General features: G+C 36.8%; 2 protein-coding genes and 1 long non-coding RNA gene across 14 annotated transcripts in view; 1 reads left to right on the top strand and 2 right to left on the bottom strand.

The window, feature by feature from the left end:
* Positions 1-4,757, bottom strand: part of far1 (fatty acyl CoA reductase 1) — a 52,130-nt gene extending 47,373 nt beyond the window's left edge. For all 10 annotated transcript variants that reach the window (XR_015525621.1, XR_015525622.1, XR_015525627.1 and 7 more), the window contains 1 exon segment: positions 4,628-4,757. The gene's annotated coding sequence lies outside the window, so the exon portion shown is untranslated.
* Positions 4,758-8,445: 3,688 nt separating this feature from the next.
* On the top strand, positions 8,446-20,780 carry ovch2 (ovochymase 2). Of its 3 annotated transcripts, none has more exons than XR_015526345.1 (19): positions 8,446-8,555; positions 8,637-8,734; positions 8,811-8,908; positions 9,000-9,172; positions 9,268-9,363; positions 9,455-9,606; positions 9,700-9,895; positions 10,052-10,154; positions 10,238-10,371; positions 10,445-10,588; positions 11,305-11,435; positions 11,783-11,876; positions 12,350-12,481; positions 14,039-14,115; positions 14,316-14,499; positions 17,293-17,347; positions 17,512-17,704; positions 17,951-18,072; positions 20,246-20,780. XR_015526345.1 is itself a non-coding variant. In XM_087312014.1 (19 exons), exons 1-19 carry the CDS (start codon positions 8,471-8,473, stop codon positions 20,411-20,413), a joined length of 2,439 nt encoding a protein of 812 aa, XP_087168140.1. In that variant the 5' UTR covers positions 8,446-8,470; the 3' UTR covers positions 20,414-20,780. The 3 variants fall into 3 exon arrangements, 1 of the variants encoding a protein (XP_087168140.1); XM_087312014.1 differs by having other exon boundaries at positions 14,039-14,119; XR_015526346.1 differs by having other exon boundaries at positions 8,459-8,555; positions 9,251-9,363.
* Positions 9,201-15,692, bottom strand: LOC141380935 (uncharacterized). The gene is made up of 9 exons (XR_015526369.1): positions 15,473-15,692; positions 14,841-14,930; positions 14,284-14,509; positions 14,105-14,176; positions 10,442-11,563; positions 10,079-10,341; positions 9,836-9,864; positions 9,641-9,751; positions 9,201-9,495 (listed from the first exon to the last, which is right to left on the bottom strand). It is a non-coding gene; the product is annotated as an uncharacterized LOC141380935 (long non-coding RNA).
* Positions 20,781-21,292: the final 512 nt, after the last annotated feature.

Here is a 21,292-nt window from a genome sequence, read left to right as displayed (position 1 = left end):
GCATAAATCAAATGAAATTAATATATTTGTACACAAATATAATTATCAGATGTTTATTTCAATAGCACAAACCAGCACAAATCGAGCACAAACAAATGACAGCACTTTCTGAGCAATTAAGAGTAACTTTGGTGAAGTGACGTCACCCGAAATATTTTGGTTACATCTAAACAAGGAAAACAGATAAAGTGTTTATTTAAATGGCATAAACCAGCACAAATCGAGCACAAATGAATGACACCAGTTTTGTTCGATTTTGAAAGACTGGGGTGAAGTGACACAAATCAAGCACAAACGAATGACAATTTTGTTCAATTTAAAAATAAACGGGGGTGGAGAGTGACGTCACGGCTCGTCAGATCACAAAATATTTTGGATACATCTAAACAAGGAAAACAGATACAGCATGTTTTCCGCTACATTCATTCTTCCGCCACAACAATATTCATCCCGCTACGGCTACATTACAGCTTCTGATTAAAAACATTTAAATTTTTTAATAGCGGGTAATAATCGCATCTAAACGTATTAAAAGATGAGTGAATTATAACAGCACAAACTTCTCTGTAACCGTAGTAGTGCTGTGCGTCATTTGTTTAACTCTTTAGGTTATGTGCTGACAGACTGACTGACTAACTGACAGATGCGTGAGGCATGCAAACACGACGTATAGCCGTTTCACTTTATTTCAGGACGCATTAATATCGCTTTGTAGGTCTATTAGAGACATTCATAAATATTCCTAGCAAATCTAATAACTGCTGGAGACATACTCGTTACATAAACTCACTAAATCGCACTTCAGCAGCGTTCATTTAAGAGCGCACAAGAAGATCTGCGGGCTCTTGAAGCTGCTTATATTTGAGGGGCGTGCAAGTTTTGTGCATGAGCCGAGGAAATCGGCGCGCAAGCAAAGAGATCCGCATGCTGTAGGCTATAACATAAATGCTATCTCGACTCGCGCTCACGACATTTGTCATTAATATAACCCCACAGGTAGTTGGTAGATCTGTGAAAAAAAAAAAGGCCTGCCGCCACAGCTGGAAAAAATCCTAGAGGAAACAATGTACAGTGTTCGTTTTGACGGCACAAACCAGCTCAAATCGAGCACAGATGATCTGTGCTGATTTGGAGTCGTTTGAGCAACACGGGGAAGAAGTTGACGTCGCACAACCCCCCCAAAAAATGTTTAATATTTCAGGCCCCAAATAAGCACAAACATTCGTTATTGCGGCACAAATGTAGTAAAAACAAATGGCATCGTTTTGGGGATCTTTTGTTTTTTGGGGTGCCAACTTCACCGAGGTTGGCCAATCATATGCATTTATAGAGCCAGAAAAAGGATTTGAGCCACTCATTTCTAGAGTCCTCGGTTTGAGTCGTTCTTTCATCCTGTGAAAGACAGTAGCCAATCATACAGAGCCAGAAAAAGATTTGATCTGTTCATTTCTGGAATCCTCGGGTTTGAGTCATCTCTCTTTAAATGCTGTCACGTGATGAATGAATGACCAGAAAACTAGAAGACTTGAAAGGTGAACTAATCATGGCTCCTTTCAGCTCAGACTGTGTGCATTGGTTAAACTTATATGGATGGGACTGTCTGTGTGATGTGAACCAATCACTCAAATTTTAACCTGCCAGAAGAGGTGAGCTGACAAAATCATAGCCAGATAAACAATAAATGACTATAAAACAAGTTTTTTTTTTTTTTTTTTTAACAATATCATGCAGCTCTACAAGAATAAAAGTTAAAAGAGAAGTTCTGGGACTCTGGGCTGAAGTAATCAGCTCCCATAGAAAGATGCAACTTCTGGGACAGACCGAAAGCTGATCAATACACAAAGCAAAACTAAAAAAAAAGGAGTTTCTGGATTGTGGGCAAAAGTAATCATCCCCCACACAAAGACTTGCTTTTCTGATAAACAACCAAACACTTAAATCTGATAGATGTCTGCTGCTTCCTACGTATATAGGGCCACATCTACATGATTGATCAAGTCCCTTTCATGCACACCAGATGCAAATTGATCCTACATCCCACATCCTCAGTTTGAATAATTCATATGTCACATGGGCAACTGCCGTGCACCGGGCACCTGAGGAATTGTACTACTGTAACAAGTAAGATGTATGTAAACAAATACCAATGCAATAACAACAGACTGACTTCGGTCAGGAGTGCTTTAGCATAAAAGCTTTCCATTAAAGCCTAAATAACAGTACCAAGCTCGCGGGATTGAATATCATGGGTGTACAGTACAGCATTACACTGATAGACGTCAATAGGAAGCACAGAAGCAAAGATACAGTGACAGTAAATATACTGGTGTTGTCACAAGACAGCACTGCCTTCTCGTCTTGTGATACTCATTAAAACGACAACACTGGAGATGCTCATGCAAAAAGAGATGACTGAAAATGTGGAATCAACTGTTGTTAGGTGTAGAAACTGTGTTCAATGTTCTAGTTCCTGTTTTAAGGTGTAGCCGATCAACACTAAATGTTACTTCAGTGGAATGAGAACAAAAATCATAATCTCTGCTCTTTTTAAAGCACATGACTGCACTTTCTCTCTTTTAATATTGACAATAATGTAAGCAAACAGGATTCGAGTATGAAATTGAGCCTTTTATTGACTTGACGACTAAATAAATACAAAATAATGAGTAATTGCATTGAGCCAACAAGATTGAGCAATACGAGCTCCGAACAAAGCAGAACTGATTGAACTGATAGACGCGTTTGAGAAGAAATAACTATGATAAATGAATCAATGAGAAACCATTTTGTATTTAATTAGTCATGACAGGCTTCACACTATTAATGTCAGTTTGTATCAATATATTGTGAAGTAAAACAAATCAGTTATTAAAAAAACATTTAGGACCTTATCAGATTCTGAGAAAGAAGAAAGAATTTTGGAATAGAGTCATACACAAGTTAAAGGACTAAGATTAACTGAACATGTCTTTTCGACTAAAATGAGTCTTAAAGGGCACCTATGATAAAAAATAATCTTTTGGGAGCTGTTTGAACAGAACTGTGTGCAAGTATAATATGTACATATAACATGACTCAATGTTGTAGAAATGCTTGAATTAACTCCGCAACAAATACATTAAATAATCGTTGGAAGAGTTCTTACAGTAGTATTTCTCACAAATGTTACGTGACATCTGCTTCCTTGTCTGTCACTGTGCTGTTTATCTTACAGCCGAGATGGAGAAACACTCTGACAGACATGTGGGAACGGTGGGCAGGGAGAACTAGCATTAAAGGTTGAGGTAAATTTGGTTTTATATTCACACATTCGGACTTTCTCCTTTATAGTATCATTTCAGAAAAGCATTCTTTGCAAATTATAAATAGTGGAATCATATAAGCAGCCAATGACTATCGCAACATTGTTCACAGCCAAATAAACAGTGCTAATGTTGTTTTGAAGTCATACACGTGTTTCCAGATAGAATATTCAAAGTAACGTTAACATAGTAAACAATATAGGGAGGATGTTAAAAGTTGGAAAGTGCGAATGTTAAACCAACTTTACCTTAGTGCATTAAAGGCACAGCAATTTAGAGGACAAAAACAGCTACATAGTGTTCAAAGTAGAAAATTCCAAAATTCTTAAAGGTATAATAAATAATCTGATGGGTGTTTTGAGCTGAAACTTTACACATTCTGGAAACACAAAAGACTTATCTTAAATGTTGAAAAGGGGGTAAAATAAGTGGCATTAAAAAAACGATAAAAAAGGATCTTAAGAAAATTAAAATTAAATTAAGACATCTTATCACTCCATAAACACTCTTTTTGGAGTCGGTCAAATGATGAATTGGCTAAGTAAATAAACCAACCCATTCGATTAAATGACACAAAGTAACACAGAAATACACTATTCGCCAGCTCCATGCATAATGCAAGAACGAGTGACAATGAACGAATCAACAGCACAAATCTTTTGGGCGAAAGGAGTCAAAAGATTCGATTCAATTGGATGAATCACAATTTCCCCACTGAGCGCCGAGCACGAGCCAAGATGACACATGCTTCACATTTCATAAGAATCTCACGCGCCTTATATTATTTCTGAAAAATGTAACATAAAAACATATCTGATGACACAAACTGTACTCACGTTGATGTGCTTGACTTTTCCTTAATGTATTTTCAAGCATATGGAAAAGATGCATATTACATGTTGTACATAACTATTAGGACAGTTCGTTTTGCGGTTATTAAATAAGCACGTATTACATTATTAACAGTGTATACATACGTCAATAAAAGTCTTGCAAGTTTCAACAGACGTTCATGTATTTATTTTATATCAAATCTCCAGATCTTTACGCAAAAAAAGGAGAATGGACACCATTTGTACAAGCAAACAAAACGCAGGTACACATAAAATTGTGTATTTTTTTAATCACTGTTAAAATCATGAGCTCAAGCTCTACTTTCCAGCTGTGCTTCTTTCAAGATTTACAACACACCGGTGAAAACCCCAGCATGCGAAAGTGCTAACGACGGCTAGCATTTCACTCTCTAAAAACGCGCAAACTCAATTTTGCGCTCAGAAAAAAAGGAGGTAACCTCAGATACAATCGCGAAGCACACGTACGCTTACCTTGGATGTTGAATATATTTTCCCCGCACTATTTTTTGCGTGTCGGTCGATACGAAGGGTCTAGTACTCTATTCAGCAGTGATGGGAAACGCAGAGGGGATGTAGCTTAGCTTCGCTGGAGAGGAACTGTGATGGGTTGCCAGATCGTGATGCCTATCAGAAGAGAACCGACGTCACAATCCACCACCACCAAGCGCAAAATAATAATCCTGTGTGGAAAAAAACGAATTGTATGACAATTCACATCCAACGTATATTCTCTAGTGAGAGTTCTGGAAAGAGATCACACGGGGAAATTATAGGATGCAGGATTTAAGGATCTCCGAGCAGGATTGAAGGATTTCTCCCTATAATCCCCAAAGGGACAGTAGTGCCACTCTAATGTAAAATCCATTTGCATTAAGCACCAATGTTGTAGCTTATAGGTCAATCCTATGAACAGATGTATGGCATCAAAATGTGTGACCTCACTGGGCAGGAGCTTATATTTGCATGCTAACATAAACCAACCGAAACCATTATGATCTGTAATGTTTGCAAACACACATACTGTGTGTACAAAAAATAACACAAGCTAAACAAGTCATGTTAATTGACTTGGTGTGGTTCATTAAAAATTAGTTCTTGTGCAACTTCCATCTGAATATTGGTGCCGTATGACTGAATGCAACACTGAAGATCAGAAAATGATGGCTGTCATCTTTAAAAAATAAGGCAACACATTGTACTGTAAACAAGGGTGTGGATTTGGCATGGCATTGGCAATAATTTAATCAACGTCAACATAATTGCTCTGTCAACTCTTAACCTGCACGTGCACCAAGTCAAGTTCACCACAATACTAACCAAAGCTGTGCAATTAATTAATATTCAGTTTTGATTTTGGCCTTCATGATTATAAAAAACAATAATAGGAATAAAAGAGTTAAGTCACACATCTCTCTTAAATTTCTCTACATTCAAACCTCCTCAAAGCCAGATTGCAGAAAAATCATGTAAATTGACTTTTGCAGCATGGGACGGGATTGTTATTTGCAAGGGTGTAGATTTACTCTTGTCATTGGTGGGGACATACATCCCTAGAGCGCATACATTGAACAGCACAAATCTTGTTTCGCGCTTTTAAAAACATGAATAAAGTATTTAATAATATGAAATAAACACTTAATATTACAAATAACCTAGGGCGAAGAATTGGCATGGGCAAAGGGGACGCGCCCACACCAATCTCCAATAATTACTGAAATGTCCCTACCGATAATTTAATCGACTACAACATAAAGTAATGCTCCATTAACTCTTAGCCTACACGTGCACCAAGTCAAGTTCGCTATTAGTTCACTGTAATACTATTACCCAATGTGCTATTAACCAAGGCAGTGCAATTAATTAAAATTCAGTTTTGATTTTGGCCTCTATACTTATAAAAAAGCTATAATCTGGATAAAATTGTAAATTGCATCACACACCTCTTTAAATTTCTCAACATTCATACTTCCTCAAAATCCGACTGCAATAAAATTATGTAAATTGACTTTTGCAGCATGGGACGGGATTGTTTTTGTATTATTAAGTGTTTATTTGATATTATTATAGTACTTCAATCATGTTTTTAAAATCGTGAAACAGAATTTGTGCTGTTCAATTCATGCGCTCTAGGGATGTATGTCAATGTCATCAATGTCAAGGGCAAATCTACGCCCTTGACTGACTGTAAAGCTAATATTATCTCAGAAATGTACATTTTTACTAGGGTTTCCACTCATTATACGCTTTAATAATACTTACATTTTTGTTTCACAAGAGATGGCTCTGTGCCAGTCTTACTGGAAGCCAGCATTATGAAATTGACATCAAATGACGCATGACATTAGGAGATTGCGACATTCATTTGACATATTTCCTACATTGGCTGTTGCTGATTGCTTATTTAAATTTTGTGAGTTCGGTGTGTCATGTCACAACAGTGATCAGCAGTGTGTACACATCACATTTTAAAATAGGTGTGGTTGGATTTTAACCACAGTCGATGCAATACTAAAATAGTAGGCCAATCAGGCATTAGGTAGTATCCACAGTGGAAACCCCCTTTAAAATGGCACTATATAGTGGGCTGTAACAAACGATACAATACAGAAGAAAAGTGAAACAAGTTAACCAATGTGTGAACACATCCTTTAGCAGAAAGATGAATCAGCATCTACAGTAGTTTAACACTGTTACCCTGGCTTTCATATAAGTGTCTTATGATATTTCATCCTATGCTCTTTTTACCAGAATAATGTAGCTAAAACACTGAGCAAATTGTGTTACTTAAACTTGGCTTAAGGTTTGAGTTCTCAGTTGTAATGGGAATGACGGGAATCTGCATGGAACAAAAGATTTCAGGTTTTTCTGGCTTCTCATAACTGCTCTACTGTGGTTTACTGTGGTTGCCAAGCAACGTGTTTCAAGGGACTCCTCATGGATATCACTGAACAGAAGAGCATTATATTTTACATCCAAAACTATTATGCTGGACTGAATTAGCATTAGTGTTGCGGTTTCAAACAACATATGAATTTATATCTTTCTTTCTTCTCCAGCTACTCTTTGTGGTCATGTTTGAACAGATTGAACAAGACAAGTCAATCTGGTTTTTGCAAGTAGTACTTGCCTTTAACTTTTGTTCTCCAGAGACAAAGCTTAAATGTGTTGACAATTTTATGACAGGACATTCATCCTTGTTTAGTTTGGTGTCGCCAGTGGTGAACTTCATTTCATCCTACCAGCAACAATTGTCTTTTGTGTCAAGATGAACTTCCCTGCCGTTTACTAGACCTCTGGCGTTGTCTGATGTATGTAAAGCAACATGAACTGTGGGGTTAATATCTATTCAACTGCACAGACAGCCCAGCAAGCATTTTTTTGTTTTTAAAAGATGTCCAATAGATGTTGTAAAAGTCATCTTGGCTAAAACAAGAGTAAATTTGGGCTGTCAGTGAAAATCTAATAGACGTCTCAGAATAGGCCAAAACTAGGCTAGGCAAAATAAAGAGAAATCAATGGCCGATGGCTACACATAAAAAGTCTGTTTAACCACTAGTCTTGTTTCGAGCTATTGTTAGATTTCTGTTAGATTTTCACTGACAGTCAAAGTTTAGCCTTGTTTTTGCCAAGCTGTCTATGTTTAGATGTCTATTAGATACTAAACACAATAATTGTTATCTGCGAGGTCTTGGTAAATGCAAATCTACCGACATAAATGAAAATGATGATTGATGAAATCCTGTCAATTTCCTTTCATAAATGACTGGAACTGGAAAGATGATCCTTTTTATCAACTCAAAGAATCTGTAAGAGAAAGAAATATATACAGTGTAAGTCCTAAAATCTATATATTTTATCTTGTTTAAGCATAAACACAGAAAGTACCAAAACCCAACTACTGTTTTTCCAATAAACCTTCAGATTGAAAGGTCATTTTGCTCCACAAAGGAAACATTATTGTCACGAAGAAGCTTTTCTCTTTCAGCTGAATCACAAGCAGCTGTAAAACCTTTTTCTGCTGATGTTCCTTGTACCCTAGAAAAGATTAATGAGACACACATGGACAAAAAATGTAAGTAGACTTTCTGTGGTCAAATTAGATCTGTATTGTCAGCAGAATTTTAAACTATCTTTGAGCGTAGGTGTAAAACATACATCAAATTGAGCAACTTACCATGCAATCTACTGTTCAACTTGTGCGTTTCCTGTGTAAAGTTAATAAGAGTGACCTCAGCAGCACATTTGCCAAAAAGACCACCCCTCCATCACTTCTATAAAACCCCAAACTTAGTCTTTAACGGCAGATGACACAGAATGTCTGTATTATCTTACAAGACTTTTGCTGGCTTCCTCAGTTTGTTGGTTTGTCTTGGAATGACTTTTGGTCCATATCTCAGTGGTAAGAACATGTTTAAATTTAATTTAATTGGAACAGGCTTCAGAATAATGACAAATCTTTGTTCCGTCACTTCATATCCAGAAGCAAAGTGTGGATCTTGTAAAGCAAGAGGATTCCTTGACCGTTCTTTGAGGGTAGTTGGAGGGTCAGAGGCTAGACATGGTTCCCATCCATGGCTGGTACATAAATTTTCTTCTTTACAGATTGCATAATTACATTTGCACTAAATGAAATAAATTCTAAAATCATCTACAGGTGTCTCTTAGGATCAGAGGATCACATTTCTGTGCTGCAGCTATCTTGACAGACCACTGGCTGTTGACTGCAGCTCACTGCTTTGCAAGTGTGTCCAAGTAGGTTCACTTATTTACTCATGATTAATCATAACGTTTGACCCTGTCAATGCTTCATTGACTTACTATTGAAAATAACTGCCTGCCCTAGGGACTTTTTGCACAGGATTGAGGCTGTAGCAGGTAATTTCAACCAAAGAAAAATTGACAGAGGGCAGAAAAGCTTCCAAGTAAAGACTATAAAATTCCATGAAAAGTACCAACGAAACTCACCCATGAGCTACGACATTGCTTTGCTTGAGATTAATGGACGCATTCACTTTGGCAAGTCATTCTTTTTGCAAGTCATACCTTTATATCAACTATAAAACTTTATTTTTTTATTAGAATTAAACATTTCAGATGTGTTTTCTTCACAGGTGATTATATTAAACCTGTTTGTCTGCCTAATCCCGGTGAGAGGTTTTTACCAATGACAATGTGTGTTGTTGGTGGATGGGGTCGTATTACAGAGAGTAAGAACTAATTTGAGCAACAGTGAATTCAAAATAATAACTTGAGAGAAAGATCTAGGGACAAAGCTGAAAAGGTCTGTTCTCTCTTTAGGAGGGTCGCTTTCTTCGGTTCTGCAGGAGGTGCATCTGGATCTGTTGGACCAAAGCAAATGTAAACACGTCATAAAAACTCTTAAACCAGGGCAGAAGACCTTCACAGTTATGTGTGCTGGCCCAGAAAGAGGAGGGAGAGATGCCTGTCAAGTATGTTGACAATAAAAAAGTTTCTCAAACATACCCATGGCCATTACTGATACCTTCATGACTAAAGTTTCCATCTGTCTTCCTCTACTTCAGGGGGATTCTGGGGGTCCTCTTCTCTGCCCCAGAGCAGATGGACGGTGGGTAGCTGTGGGGGTCACATCATGGGGTAAGGGCTGCGGTCGAAGTTGGAATAATAACAAGTTCAAACCCGGATCCAGAAGAGGCTCACCTGGAGTATTCACTGATGTCTTAATGTTCCTGTCATGGATCAAGTCAAATCTTAGAAAAGGTGAATGCTTAAGTTGAGTTAGAGTTTATAACCTGTTGTCATTTGCTATGAAACTCTATGTGCTGGTATGGTAAATAACTACACAAACAAAGTTTCTGTAAAATGTGTGGCTCTAAAATAAATGGCAACTTTATTACCAAACTCAATGTACTATAGGTTTGGACAGGTCTCTGTGCAGCGTACCTGATGGAGTGGTTGTTGGAAATGAAGGTGTCATCAGAAATCCAGTTCTTCCAGGACAAAGTTACAATAACAATGAGTGAGTAATATCTGATGTATCTTACATATTTTGATATGAAGCACAAAACCGGAAGCCTTTACACAATTTTTTTTTGGGGGCAGAATGTGTTTGTGGTTCATTCAAGTCACCACTGGTCAGCAAATTCTACTGAAGTTCATTGAGATTGACCTGGAGAATGACACCCAATGCCAAAACGACCAACTGACTGTGTATGTGGATGAAAGTAGGCAAATTGGTGAGGGGTAGAAAGAATGATAGAAATTATGACTTGGTATATTTGAGGTTTGATGTTTTATCTTGCTCACCAGGACGGTTCTGTGGTAGTCAGCCTCCTTCCCCGATTCTTATTGGTGCTTCCCATAATGTCAAAGTACAATTTGCATCTGACATAAGCAGCACAGGTGCAGGATTCACAATCCAGTTCAGTGGTGTTCCTGAGGACTACAGTTTTGGTGAGTTGAATCTGTCAGACTGATTTCTTAAGCTCTTGTTGTTGTGCAATATTTTTTCAAATTCTTGTCAATGTTCAAATTCTTTGAAGGTAACAGAATAAACATGCTTGAGAAATTCAGAATCCTCAAACCTGTTTGGTAACAGTACAGTGACAATACAGAATGAGTTGTGCTATTGAAGTCATTGGGTTTCACCATACTGTACATTGCTTGGATGATTGAAATAACATGTTTGCACACTGTGTACTTCATTAGCATGCTTGCACAGGCCTACTGTTGTATTTTCGAGCATTTACATATCTGTGTATCCATAGAGGTCCAGAAACCTTCCACCCTTAATGTACTCTTCTTAGCAGCCCATGTTGTGCTTGACTTATCTGTTGGTTTCATCACCTGGACTGCAAGGTCTGCTTAGCTCCCCAGTCAGATTGTAAGGCAGTAGGCAACCCCAGTAGAATTAATTGTGTTTTTACACTGCAGCCATTCAGGCTCCATAGAGGGTAGAGAATCTTATCTCAAAGGAACCATTTCCATAGTTGCATGTCTGCCAGGGGGCATCCACCAATTCGGAGCAAGTTCGTAGAAGGTAAGAGCGTGGTTCAAATCACCCCCCTGCTCCCCTCGGTATGACCCTTGCCAGACAGAAATGTGACACTGTGGTGCAACGTCATCGGCCGGGCTCCATTCCACCAGTTTCTCCTTTTGTGTTTGTGCAGGGGCTGAATGTGGAACAGTAGTGCTGCTAGAGCCCAAGGGGGCTGTAAAAAGTCCCGCCTATCCACAAGCCTACAGCAACAACAGCCTTTGCCGGTGGGTCATCTATGCCCCGAAGGGCCACATAGTTAAGGTAAAAACAACTCTGTAGCCCCTGTGTTGGCTCAGTCGGTGCCTGGTGGCTCCTCTGTCCAGTCGTGACCAGTCTGTCCGGTCATGAATGCATGCATGCAGTGAGATTGGAGGCTCTGATCAGTTTCACTGCAAGAGAAAATGTGATACTCAATTAGACTTCAAAGAGCGACACTGTGACGTTACTGCAGACAGGTAGTTACTAAATGCAATGTAGATATAATTTTTGAAAATTACATATCTGCAAGTGTCAGAAGCACTAAATTGAACTATGTCCCCCCATAATCACTGTTTGCTATTTTCTAACATGCTTTTTGCAATATAATAACACTATTATATACTTTTAAGCTCGACTTTGATGACTTTGATCTTGAGGAGTCAGAGGACTGTGAATATGATTCACTCACAGTGTTTGGAGACACTGATGGCAAGGATGAAATAGGTAAAAGAATTATTAAGCAATAGATAAGAATTTGTTTTGTTTTAATTTAAACAGAACTACATGCTAATGCTCATGGAGTTGGTTAAATCTCTTGTTTTTAAAAGAAGTTTCTTATTAAAAATATAGAAAATATTACTGATATTTTTAAACAATTGTTTTGTATGTACTAAACTACAGTAAAACATTTTAGGATTTTTTGATGAATAGAAAGCTGAAAATGACAGTATTTTAAAAACAAAATCTGACAAATAAAAAAAAGTCTTTACAAATAAAAATGTGCTGATCTAAAACGTTGTAACTCTTTAGGTTTATTTTATCATTAACAATGCAAATGTTACAGAGTCAGAAGTCTTATGTTTCAAGCACTGTCTGTGTTACAGTGTCACTGTTATCAGTTACACAGGGAAAAAATGCAGCATTATGGGAAATGTAGTCAGTGCTGTGCTATTTATTTTGTTGTTGTTTATTTTAAGTGGCAGTATGTGGCCAGAGCATTCCTCCAGCTGTCCTCAGCTACAATCACATAATGTATCTGCAGTTCAACACAGACAGCACCATCTCTGCCCGCGGTTTCAGTGCCTCCCTATCTTTTATCAGTGAAAAAGGTGAGAGTCAACATGAGGAAAAAACGTTCAATGCAGGTGTTCAAATTTCAACCAAGCAAACCTGACCCACAGGTAACCTACTATATAAACACACTACCGGACATCAAAATATTTGTGCTTACTCAAAAGGTCAACAATAAAGTCAAATCGTTAAAGGAATGTTATTAGTTCATTTTCACAATTTATTTATTTATTTATTTTTTTTTTTAGAAAATAGGCCTATTTTACAAATCCCATATACACTCAGAAATAAAAGTACAAAATCTGTCACTGGGGTGGAACCTTTTTAATAGATACATTTTTGTACCATACAGGTGGATGTTAGTAAAGTACCTTCTTGGTACTCTATTGTATCTTTAAGGTTCACTTTTGTACATTTAAGGTATACTATGAGATACTATGCTGAACACAAAAGAAGATATTTTGAAGACAGCTGGAAACCTGTAATAATTAAGTGCATATATTTGTTTTTCCTACTATGGAAGTAGATGGTTAAAGTTTTTTTTATTGCTTTCTTCAAAATATCTTTTTTAGTGTTTAACTGAAGAAAGAAACAAATACAAGTTTTGTAAACACCTGAGTGTGAGTAAATATTGAGTTAATTTTCCTTTAACACCGTTATGTTTTTCTATTTTTGAATCAATTCAGTCGATCTACAGGTCTGGTGGAAGCATTTTTAACTTAGCATAAATCAATAATAAATAAGAGGTAATGATAATTTTCATATTCAATATAGTGAGCTAGTGCTTTAAACAGTTGTTTTACCATTTTTGATTACATTTAGTCAATCTCCAAGTCTGATAGGAGCACTTTTAGCTTAGCTTAGCATTAAATCAATAATAAATAAGAGTTAATGATAGTTTTCCTGTTCAATATAGTGAGCTAGTCCTTTAAATAGTTAAGTTTTACCATTTTTAAATCCATTCAGTCAATCTCCAGGTCTAGCAGGAGCACTTTTAGCTTAGCTTAGCATAAATCAATAATAAAAAAAAGAGTTCATGATAGTTTTCCTGTTCAATATAATGAACTAGTCTTTTAAATAGATGAGTTTTACCATTTTTAAACCCGTTCAGTCAAGCTTTTACTTTGCATTTTACTCAACTTTTAGCTTAGTTTAGCATAAATTAACAATAAAAAAAGTTACTGATAATTTTCCAATTCAATATAGTTCCTAGCCATGTCAACCTATAAAATAGAAGCTTTTCATTTTTCGTCGGTCTTAGCACACGATGTAACAAAAGAAGAGTCTAGAAAGAAACTGTCAAAACTTTTTTAAACATTTTAGAGCGAGATGCTACTGATCTAATCTAATTCAATGATTTATGACCCAGAGATCAGCTGAATGGATTTCCAAAAATTTGGAGTATTTCTTTAAAACAAGTTTTTAACAGATCACCTTTTATACAACAAAGACATAATAATAAGGCTATCAAGTAGCTTTCTAGTTAACTCAAATTACTAAGCCTTTTTTGACACCACTGTTTTTGTAACCACAGACTTCTGCTGTGTGAAATGATGACAAAACGATAAGGCCCTAAATATCACATTTCCTTGCAGATCTCCGAGAGACGGTGTATGAAGATCAGGGGGAGGAAGCAGATGATGATAGCAGAGTTATCTCACCACATTTGCAGGCTGGTTTGTCCTTTGTGCTCTCCACAGTGAGCTTTAAAACAGGCTCTTGTTTTAGGGGATCTTTAGAATGTTAGGAATCCAGCCGGAGTCATGTCAAATGTGTAAAATAAGAGAACATTACAAACGTATCTATCTCTGAACAGATTGTGTGGGTGTATTTGGTTTACCACAAGTATTCATGCTAGTGTTCACTCCTCAGCTTTGTGCGGAATGCCTGATGTTACTGATGCCTCTGGACTGGATGGCCTGAAGAGCGCAGAGGATGATGGGAAAGTGCCTTGGCTGTGGCACGTGAGCATTAGTTTGGATTCAGGCCACCACTGCAACGGGGTGATCATCCAGGCACAATGGATCCTCACTAATGCACACTGTGTTAATGACCTGTGAGTAATGCTAGAAACAATAAAAAAGCTGTTTTCTTTAGAGCTCCTAAGGGCACATGATGATGGAGGAAAGTTACATTTCAATGCTTTTGTGCTCCCTCGCAAAAAGCATTACATTTCCTGAAGAAACTTTGCATTTTGTCATAAAGTATAACAGTCGATAGCAACAATGTTATATTCTCTACCAAATTCTTGTCTTCCTTCAAAAAAAAAACAAAAAAAAAAGTTCTTACAAAAGTATTGAATTATCTTCTACAATAAGTGCATTCTATTGAGAAATAGATGACTCTTTTTGATGGGTCGCAAATGTATTGTGTTCTCTAAAGCAACTTTGAGCTCACTTGCAAAAGTAGTGCATTCCCCTGAGAAATGTTGCATTATCTCATAAAACATTTTCATTCTCTCGTAAAAGTATCCAAGCAGGCACCTTGCTGTAAAAAAAAATAAACGTAAAAAAACAAGTCAAAAATGTAAATTAATTTAATATTAAAACCTTGACGTCCATTTGACATGACCACTAAAATGACAACTCAAAAAGTATTATAATGTAAGAAAAGTTTTACTCATATGAAAGCTTCACTTATGAATCAAAAATTTACAATGCATTTTGTATCCCTATATGCAAACTACCTTGATTTTAAAACTACTCTGCATAAAACATTGGCATCAAAAAACTTCAAAACATCAAAACAAAAAACTTTTTCGATGTTAATTTGATGTTGTTTTGGCATCAATGTAGTCAAATAATTTCAAAATTGATTTGTATTTTGCGAAGTTTACATATAAATTAATTTAGAAAGATCATGTGCTTATGATTGACCACAGTTGGTCCAGCTTTAGCTAACACATGATTCACCAATTAGACGATTCCTAATTCAATATAAATGACCGTAATAAATAACCAAAGTTTCTTACCTCAGTTATCTTCATCTTGAAGAACCCCCCGTCACTGTTGAAGGCATTCTCCCCCAACCGACTCCCCAATATTTCCCTCTCTTTACAGATGGGATGGCAGACCAAACCAAAGGTTACCATTGGCCAACTTTGGCCAGCAGACCCTACTTTGGGCACCTCTGCTTTAGAGCAAAATGGGTGGACTGGTAGTATTTACACTGATGCAATTTCGCTGTTTTATGATTATGCCTGGTATTACAATTTTGCTACGATTATAAAATTCTTCTGTCGTCTTCAATCTGCGAAACCAAGCGTTTTGAAAACATTAAAGATCCTGTTTTAGTTTGGAAATGCTGATATTTTATTCAGTATGGACAGGATAAAACACAAACGTTTATTAACTAATGCTTGTCTGGCTCACACTCTAGTATTCTAGACTATTGAGTTGTGTTCTCTGATTCGTCAAATCATTCTTATATGACCATAACACAACCGGTAGACTGCAAGTATGGATGCTGGCAAAATATCTACATGGCCAGTGAGCAGAATGATCACATATTGTGCATTTTAGCCAATTTAGTGAAAATGGAGAGCATTTTTCTAAAACACACTAGTGCCTCTGCCTCTCAAGTTTTACTGTCCTGCACAGTTTAGCTCCAACCATAATCTAACTTACCAATCTGATGCTTTCCTGTAAATCCGGAAGACAGTATTTAGCTTGTTTGCGTTTGAGAACAGAGATGAGGTTCTCAAGGTGAATGCGTACCTTGGCTTTAAGCAGGCCTGTGCAGAGACCGTCCAAAGGGCATGTGCAGGATAAATTTTTTGAAGAGCGGGCTGGGGGGGTGTTTGTTGGGGGTGTTAAGGGTCTGGCTTAAATGGTCAAACAACAAAAAATAAGATAAAGAATCTTGGTGTGACTCTGGAGTCAGATCTGAGTTTCAACAGTCATGTCAAAGCAGTCAGTAAATCAGCATACTATCATCTCAAAAACATTGCAAGAATCAGATGCTTTGTTTCTAGTGAAGACTTAGAGAAACTTGTTGATGCTTTTATCGACAGCAGGGTGGATTACTGTAACGGCCTCCTCACTGGCCTTCCCAAAAAGACAGTCAGACAGTTGCAGCTCATCCAGAACGCTGCGGCCAGGATTCTGACCAGAAGCAGGAAATCAGAGCACATCACACCTGTCCTCAGGTCTCTACACTGGCTCCCAGTTACATTCAGAATAGAGTTTAAAGTATTATTACTGGTCTATAAATCACTAAATGGTGTAGGACCTAAATGCATTACAGATATGCTCACTGAATACAAACCCAACAGATCACTCAGATCTGTAGGATCATATAAACTAGAAACTCCAAGAGTTCAGTCAAAGCAGGGTGAATCTGCCTTCAGCCACTATGCCCCCCGCTGCTGGAATTAGCTTCCAGAAATGATCAGATCTGCTCCAACATTAGGCACATTCCAATCGAGACTGAAAACACATCTGTTTAGCTATGCCTTTACTGTATGAGCACTGTGCTCTGTCCGACAGATCACACTATTATGTTTTTTATTTTCGTTTTTCATTCTTTTATAACCTACTTTAACTCATTTTTATTTGTTTTTATCTGTTTTTAATAATTTATATTGTCTGCATGTTATGTTCCTAAACTTCTCTTTTTTTATTCCTGTTTATGTAAAGCACTTTGAATTGCCACTGTGTATGAAATGTGCTATATAAATAAACTTGCCTTGCCTTGCCTTGTTTGGATGTATTAATTACAATTGCACCCTGCAGGAAAGCCAATTTTGAGAGCTGGAGTTGCTATGAGTTTCTAAAGCTGTTTGTCTTCATTTATTTAGTCTATAAAATAATGAACTATTTTTTTAATACAAGTGTTGATTTTTTTGCAGGGATGAAAGACTTCTGAGAATTTTATCAGTGACAGCACATGGTTTAAATAAACAGGTGAGAATGACACTTCCACCAACAACATACCACCAACAGGAAAGTGACTTCAATGTTTTTAACAGGAAGTAGCAATGTTGATCTGCTATCAATGCATCAATCTCATCTCTTAAAGCGACCGTTCGCCCCAAAAAACATTATAAACTCAATAATCTCTTCCTTAGACCCGTGAGGTGTTCAGAGTATTCGTAAACCCTCAATTCAACTCCTCTTCTCTGGACTATAACGTGGCTTTGCTTCAGCTCAGCTCTCCATTAAATCTCAGTGGAAGAACACAGCCTGCTTGTCTACCCTCTGCTGGTCAGGAAATCCCACCCTCTCTCCAGTGCTGGACTCCAGTGTGGACCGGCCAAATGTGTACGTCACCCGTCTGCCTTCACAAGCTGAGTGCTATGATAGTTACACAATAGTCTGACTTGGAGGAATTTCATATCTGCGTATATATCATAAGCAAGCATGACTTTCACAATCACTTGTTGAATAAACTGAAAGCTGACCTCTGGCTGAACTTTCAAAACTTTACACAAAGCAAATTTGAGATTTTTCTACTGCACATTTTGCACTCTGCAGACCTTTCGGTGAATGTTATGCACTCTTTTTTAGCAGGACATGAGCAGTGGCTAAAAATATCTGTGATGGAACGCGCAGTGTGTGAACAACACCAAAGAACTAGGCTGACACCTACTTTGCTGTGTGCTGGACTGAGCAGTGGAGATTCAGGCGTGGTGAGGAGCTGCTGTAAAGTATTGCTGAACACTTCCTGTTTGCTAGTAAGGAATGTAAAAGAAGAAATGCTGACCTCTAGTGGCTATGTTTGATAATTGTTTAAAATCCCACTCTTAAAGGGATAGTTCCCACAAAAACAAACATTTTGTCAACGTTTTCTAATCCACTTGTTCTGAACTGGTTTTAGTTTCTTTCATCTGTTGAACACAAAGTATGATGTACTGAAGAATGTTGGAGAAAAACAGCCATTGATTTGGACAGTATTTTTTTTATTATTAATGGCTGCTTTTCCCCCCCAACATACTTCAGAATAACCCATTTTGTGTTCCAAAGTAGATATCAATTCATAAAGGTCTAGTGAGTATATAAAAGTGGGCAAATAAAATTTTGGTGAACTATCTTTTCATTTAATGAAGTCTCTCAACAACAGACTTCAATACCTTTAAAAACAATGCAAAAATGAACAATATAATATTAAGTTTAGAGATAGAAAACTGACAGTATAAAACTACAAAACTAGCGGTTTACTCTAGTTTGTTTTTAAAGTGTACTTTCATTCATTCATTTTCCTTCGGCTTTGTCCCTTATTTATCAGGGGTCACCATAGCGGAATGAATCGCCAACTAATACAGCATATGTTTCACACAGCAGATGATCTTCCAGCCACAACCCAGTACTGGGAAACATCTATACACTCACACATTCACTCACGCACTCATAAACTAAGGCCAATTTTGTTGACCTAATTTACCTATATCGCATGTCATGGACTGTGAGGGAAACTAGAGAACCCGGAGGCAGGCCCACCGCTTGTGGTCACCCCAATATGACCTTAAGGTACATTAATAGAAGAAGCTGTATAAATAATATTGTGGCTCAAATAGGAACATGAATAAATAATATTATTAGGGTCTATATATTGAGTGTGTGTGTTTATAGTAATGCCTTTTGTTCATTTGTTTGTTTAATTAATTAATTAATTCATTCATTCATTCATTTTAGACATGGCATATACCATATGCTGTACAATAAAAGTATGTAAAAAATAACTAAAAAGTTATTTATATATATGAAAAGTGTTTTTCAACTTTTTGATTTTATTGAATTTGAATTTATTGATTTCTTTAGGAATTGATTGCGATATATTAAAATTTATTAATTAAATGAATTAAAACCACATTTTTTCTTTTACCAGAAACAAGAATATAACATTGAATGAATACATTATTTTCATTATTATACAATTTTATTACAATTATTATTAAATTATAAGATTTATAAGATTATAGGAACTGGCATAGACTTGAACCAGCAACCTTATTGCTGTGAGGCGACAGTGCTAACCACTGAGCCACTGTGCCACCAAAGTGTATAGATAAACTTGAAAAAATATGTGCTACAGGTATTTAATTAAAATTTAACTAGAGAAGGTTAACTGGTAAACTATCAGTATACTTTTATACACAGAAAAAAGACTTGCAATCATTTATTAAAGTAATTTGAAATGAGGTCACATTTTTTCATGCAAAAATGTTCCAAAATCCAAATCTACTGTACATAAATCTATTAGGTGTAGCTGTACTGCTCAGTTCCAAAAACAAAACCCATAGCTGTGAACTAGTTGTGTATTTAAAGTAATACAATTATAACTGTCATTCACTCACCCTTTACTTGCTCCAAAACCAGCCTGATCTCTCGAGGAAACATATCTATTTTACATTTTGTCAGTTTAGTGGCTAATTTGTTTTAATTCTTACAAGTTCAGTTGTATGTAAATGTAAGATTTTAGGTGTGGCACCCAACCCCACTCTTAAACCCAACCATCCTTGAGATTGAGCGAATTGAACTAGATAGTACGAATGAGATCATACAAATTCATACGAATTAGCCACTCAATCAAAAAGTTACAAACTGCTGTAAGATTGTGTTGCCAAAACTATATTAGTTTCCATCTTCTGTTCTGCTAAACATAAAAGAAGAGTTTTGAAGAATGCTGGTAACCAAAATATTTTGTTGCCCATTGACTTTCAATGTACAGACAAAACAACATTTTTCAAAATGTATTTTTTTGATCCATGTAGAAATTTTGAAGGTCAGCGATAAACAGACATTTAAAAAAAGTTAGTATGATTTTTGCTAATATACTGTAGCTTATTCTTGTCTGTTTCACAGCCTTACTGGAACAGTGGATCTCTCTATTGTCTGACAAACACATCTGGTGTTGTTCTGATGGGACTCAAGAGTTGGGGAGAAACTTATGGTGGAACGCAGAAGCCTGCGGTTTATTCTTCAGTTCCAGCCACAATGCATTGGATCTCGCAAATGTTGAACACAGAGTGAAAACTCAAAGTTATTAGCATAAAAGCCGCTGTGATTCAATGCTGATAATTAGTCGACATCAATATTTTTAATCGACTAATCATTTTATATTATTTTACCTTTTAATTGTCATTTTCATGCTTTAATTAATAAAAAATGAGCAGTGCGAATAGTGTCATTCAAATAGTCAGCAGTGACCAGCCTCTGAAATGCTACACAGAGTTATCATACACTGAAAAAAATGTTGTCTGCAAAATTGTTGTAAACTATTTATTTGTGTTGAATTTAAGCAAACAAATTAAATTTAGTAATGTTTAACTTAAAGAGCCCATATTATGGGTTTTTGAAAATGCCCTTCCATGAACTGTGTAACAGCTCTAAGTGAAGTGAAGTATCCAGCTAAGGCTTAAATCTGTAAGTGTACAGTGTTTATAACTGTTGATTTATCTATAAAAGAGTCGACTCATAGTGCTTCAAATGAGTTGTCTTGATAACGAGTCATTAGGTGTTTCGCGATGACGTGATAACGAAACCAAGTAATTGCATGCGCAAACCCGGGAGATTTGAAACCTGCGGCCCCGCCCTCTAACACAGAAAATGACACACACACACACACACACACATGCCGGTCAAATGAAGTCGCAAAGTGCAAATGGATATTATTGAGTCTTTACCCAAAGATGAAACCTCAGCATTATAGCCCAGCCTTGAGCAGTTTGAGTGCTTCTGGAAACTAAATGCTACAAAGAATACTTCATCTGCCGTTTGTTAAAGGAGGGCTATGACTATGTCAGAACCTGGATCGGTTTCTTCCTCCATTTCTCAAGTGTAACTACGTGCGATTAAAGTTGTTGGCTCGTTTACTCTAGCTTGCAAATGTATTTAGTTGTGATTTGTTAC

This window comes from Danio rerio, chromosome 25 (genome assembly GCF_052040795.2).
Source record: "Danio rerio strain M-AB ecotype USA chromosome 25, GRCz13ab, whole genome shotgun sequence".
NCBI classification, from domain to species: Eukaryota; Metazoa; Chordata; class Actinopteri; order Cypriniformes; family Danionidae; genus Danio; species Danio rerio.
Note: the sequence above shows the minus strand (reverse complement) of the source record. Positions and strands in the feature narration are given on the sequence as shown.

Excerpts from the sequence above, each read along its gene's own strand:
- ovch2 (XM_087312014.1), top strand. The coding sequence starts at position 8,471 with ATGTCTGTATTATCTTACAAGACTTTTGCTGGCTTCCTCAGTTTGTTG. Across the intron at positions 9,364-9,454 it reads ATGGGGTCGTATTACAGAGA|GAGGGTCGCTTTCTTCGGTT; the intron begins GTAAGAACTAAT and ends TTCTCTCTTTAG. Across the intron at positions 17,705-17,950 it reads AGTGTGGACCGGCCAAATGT|CAGGACATGAGCAGTGGCTA; the intron begins GTACGTCACCCG and ends ACTCTTTTTTAG.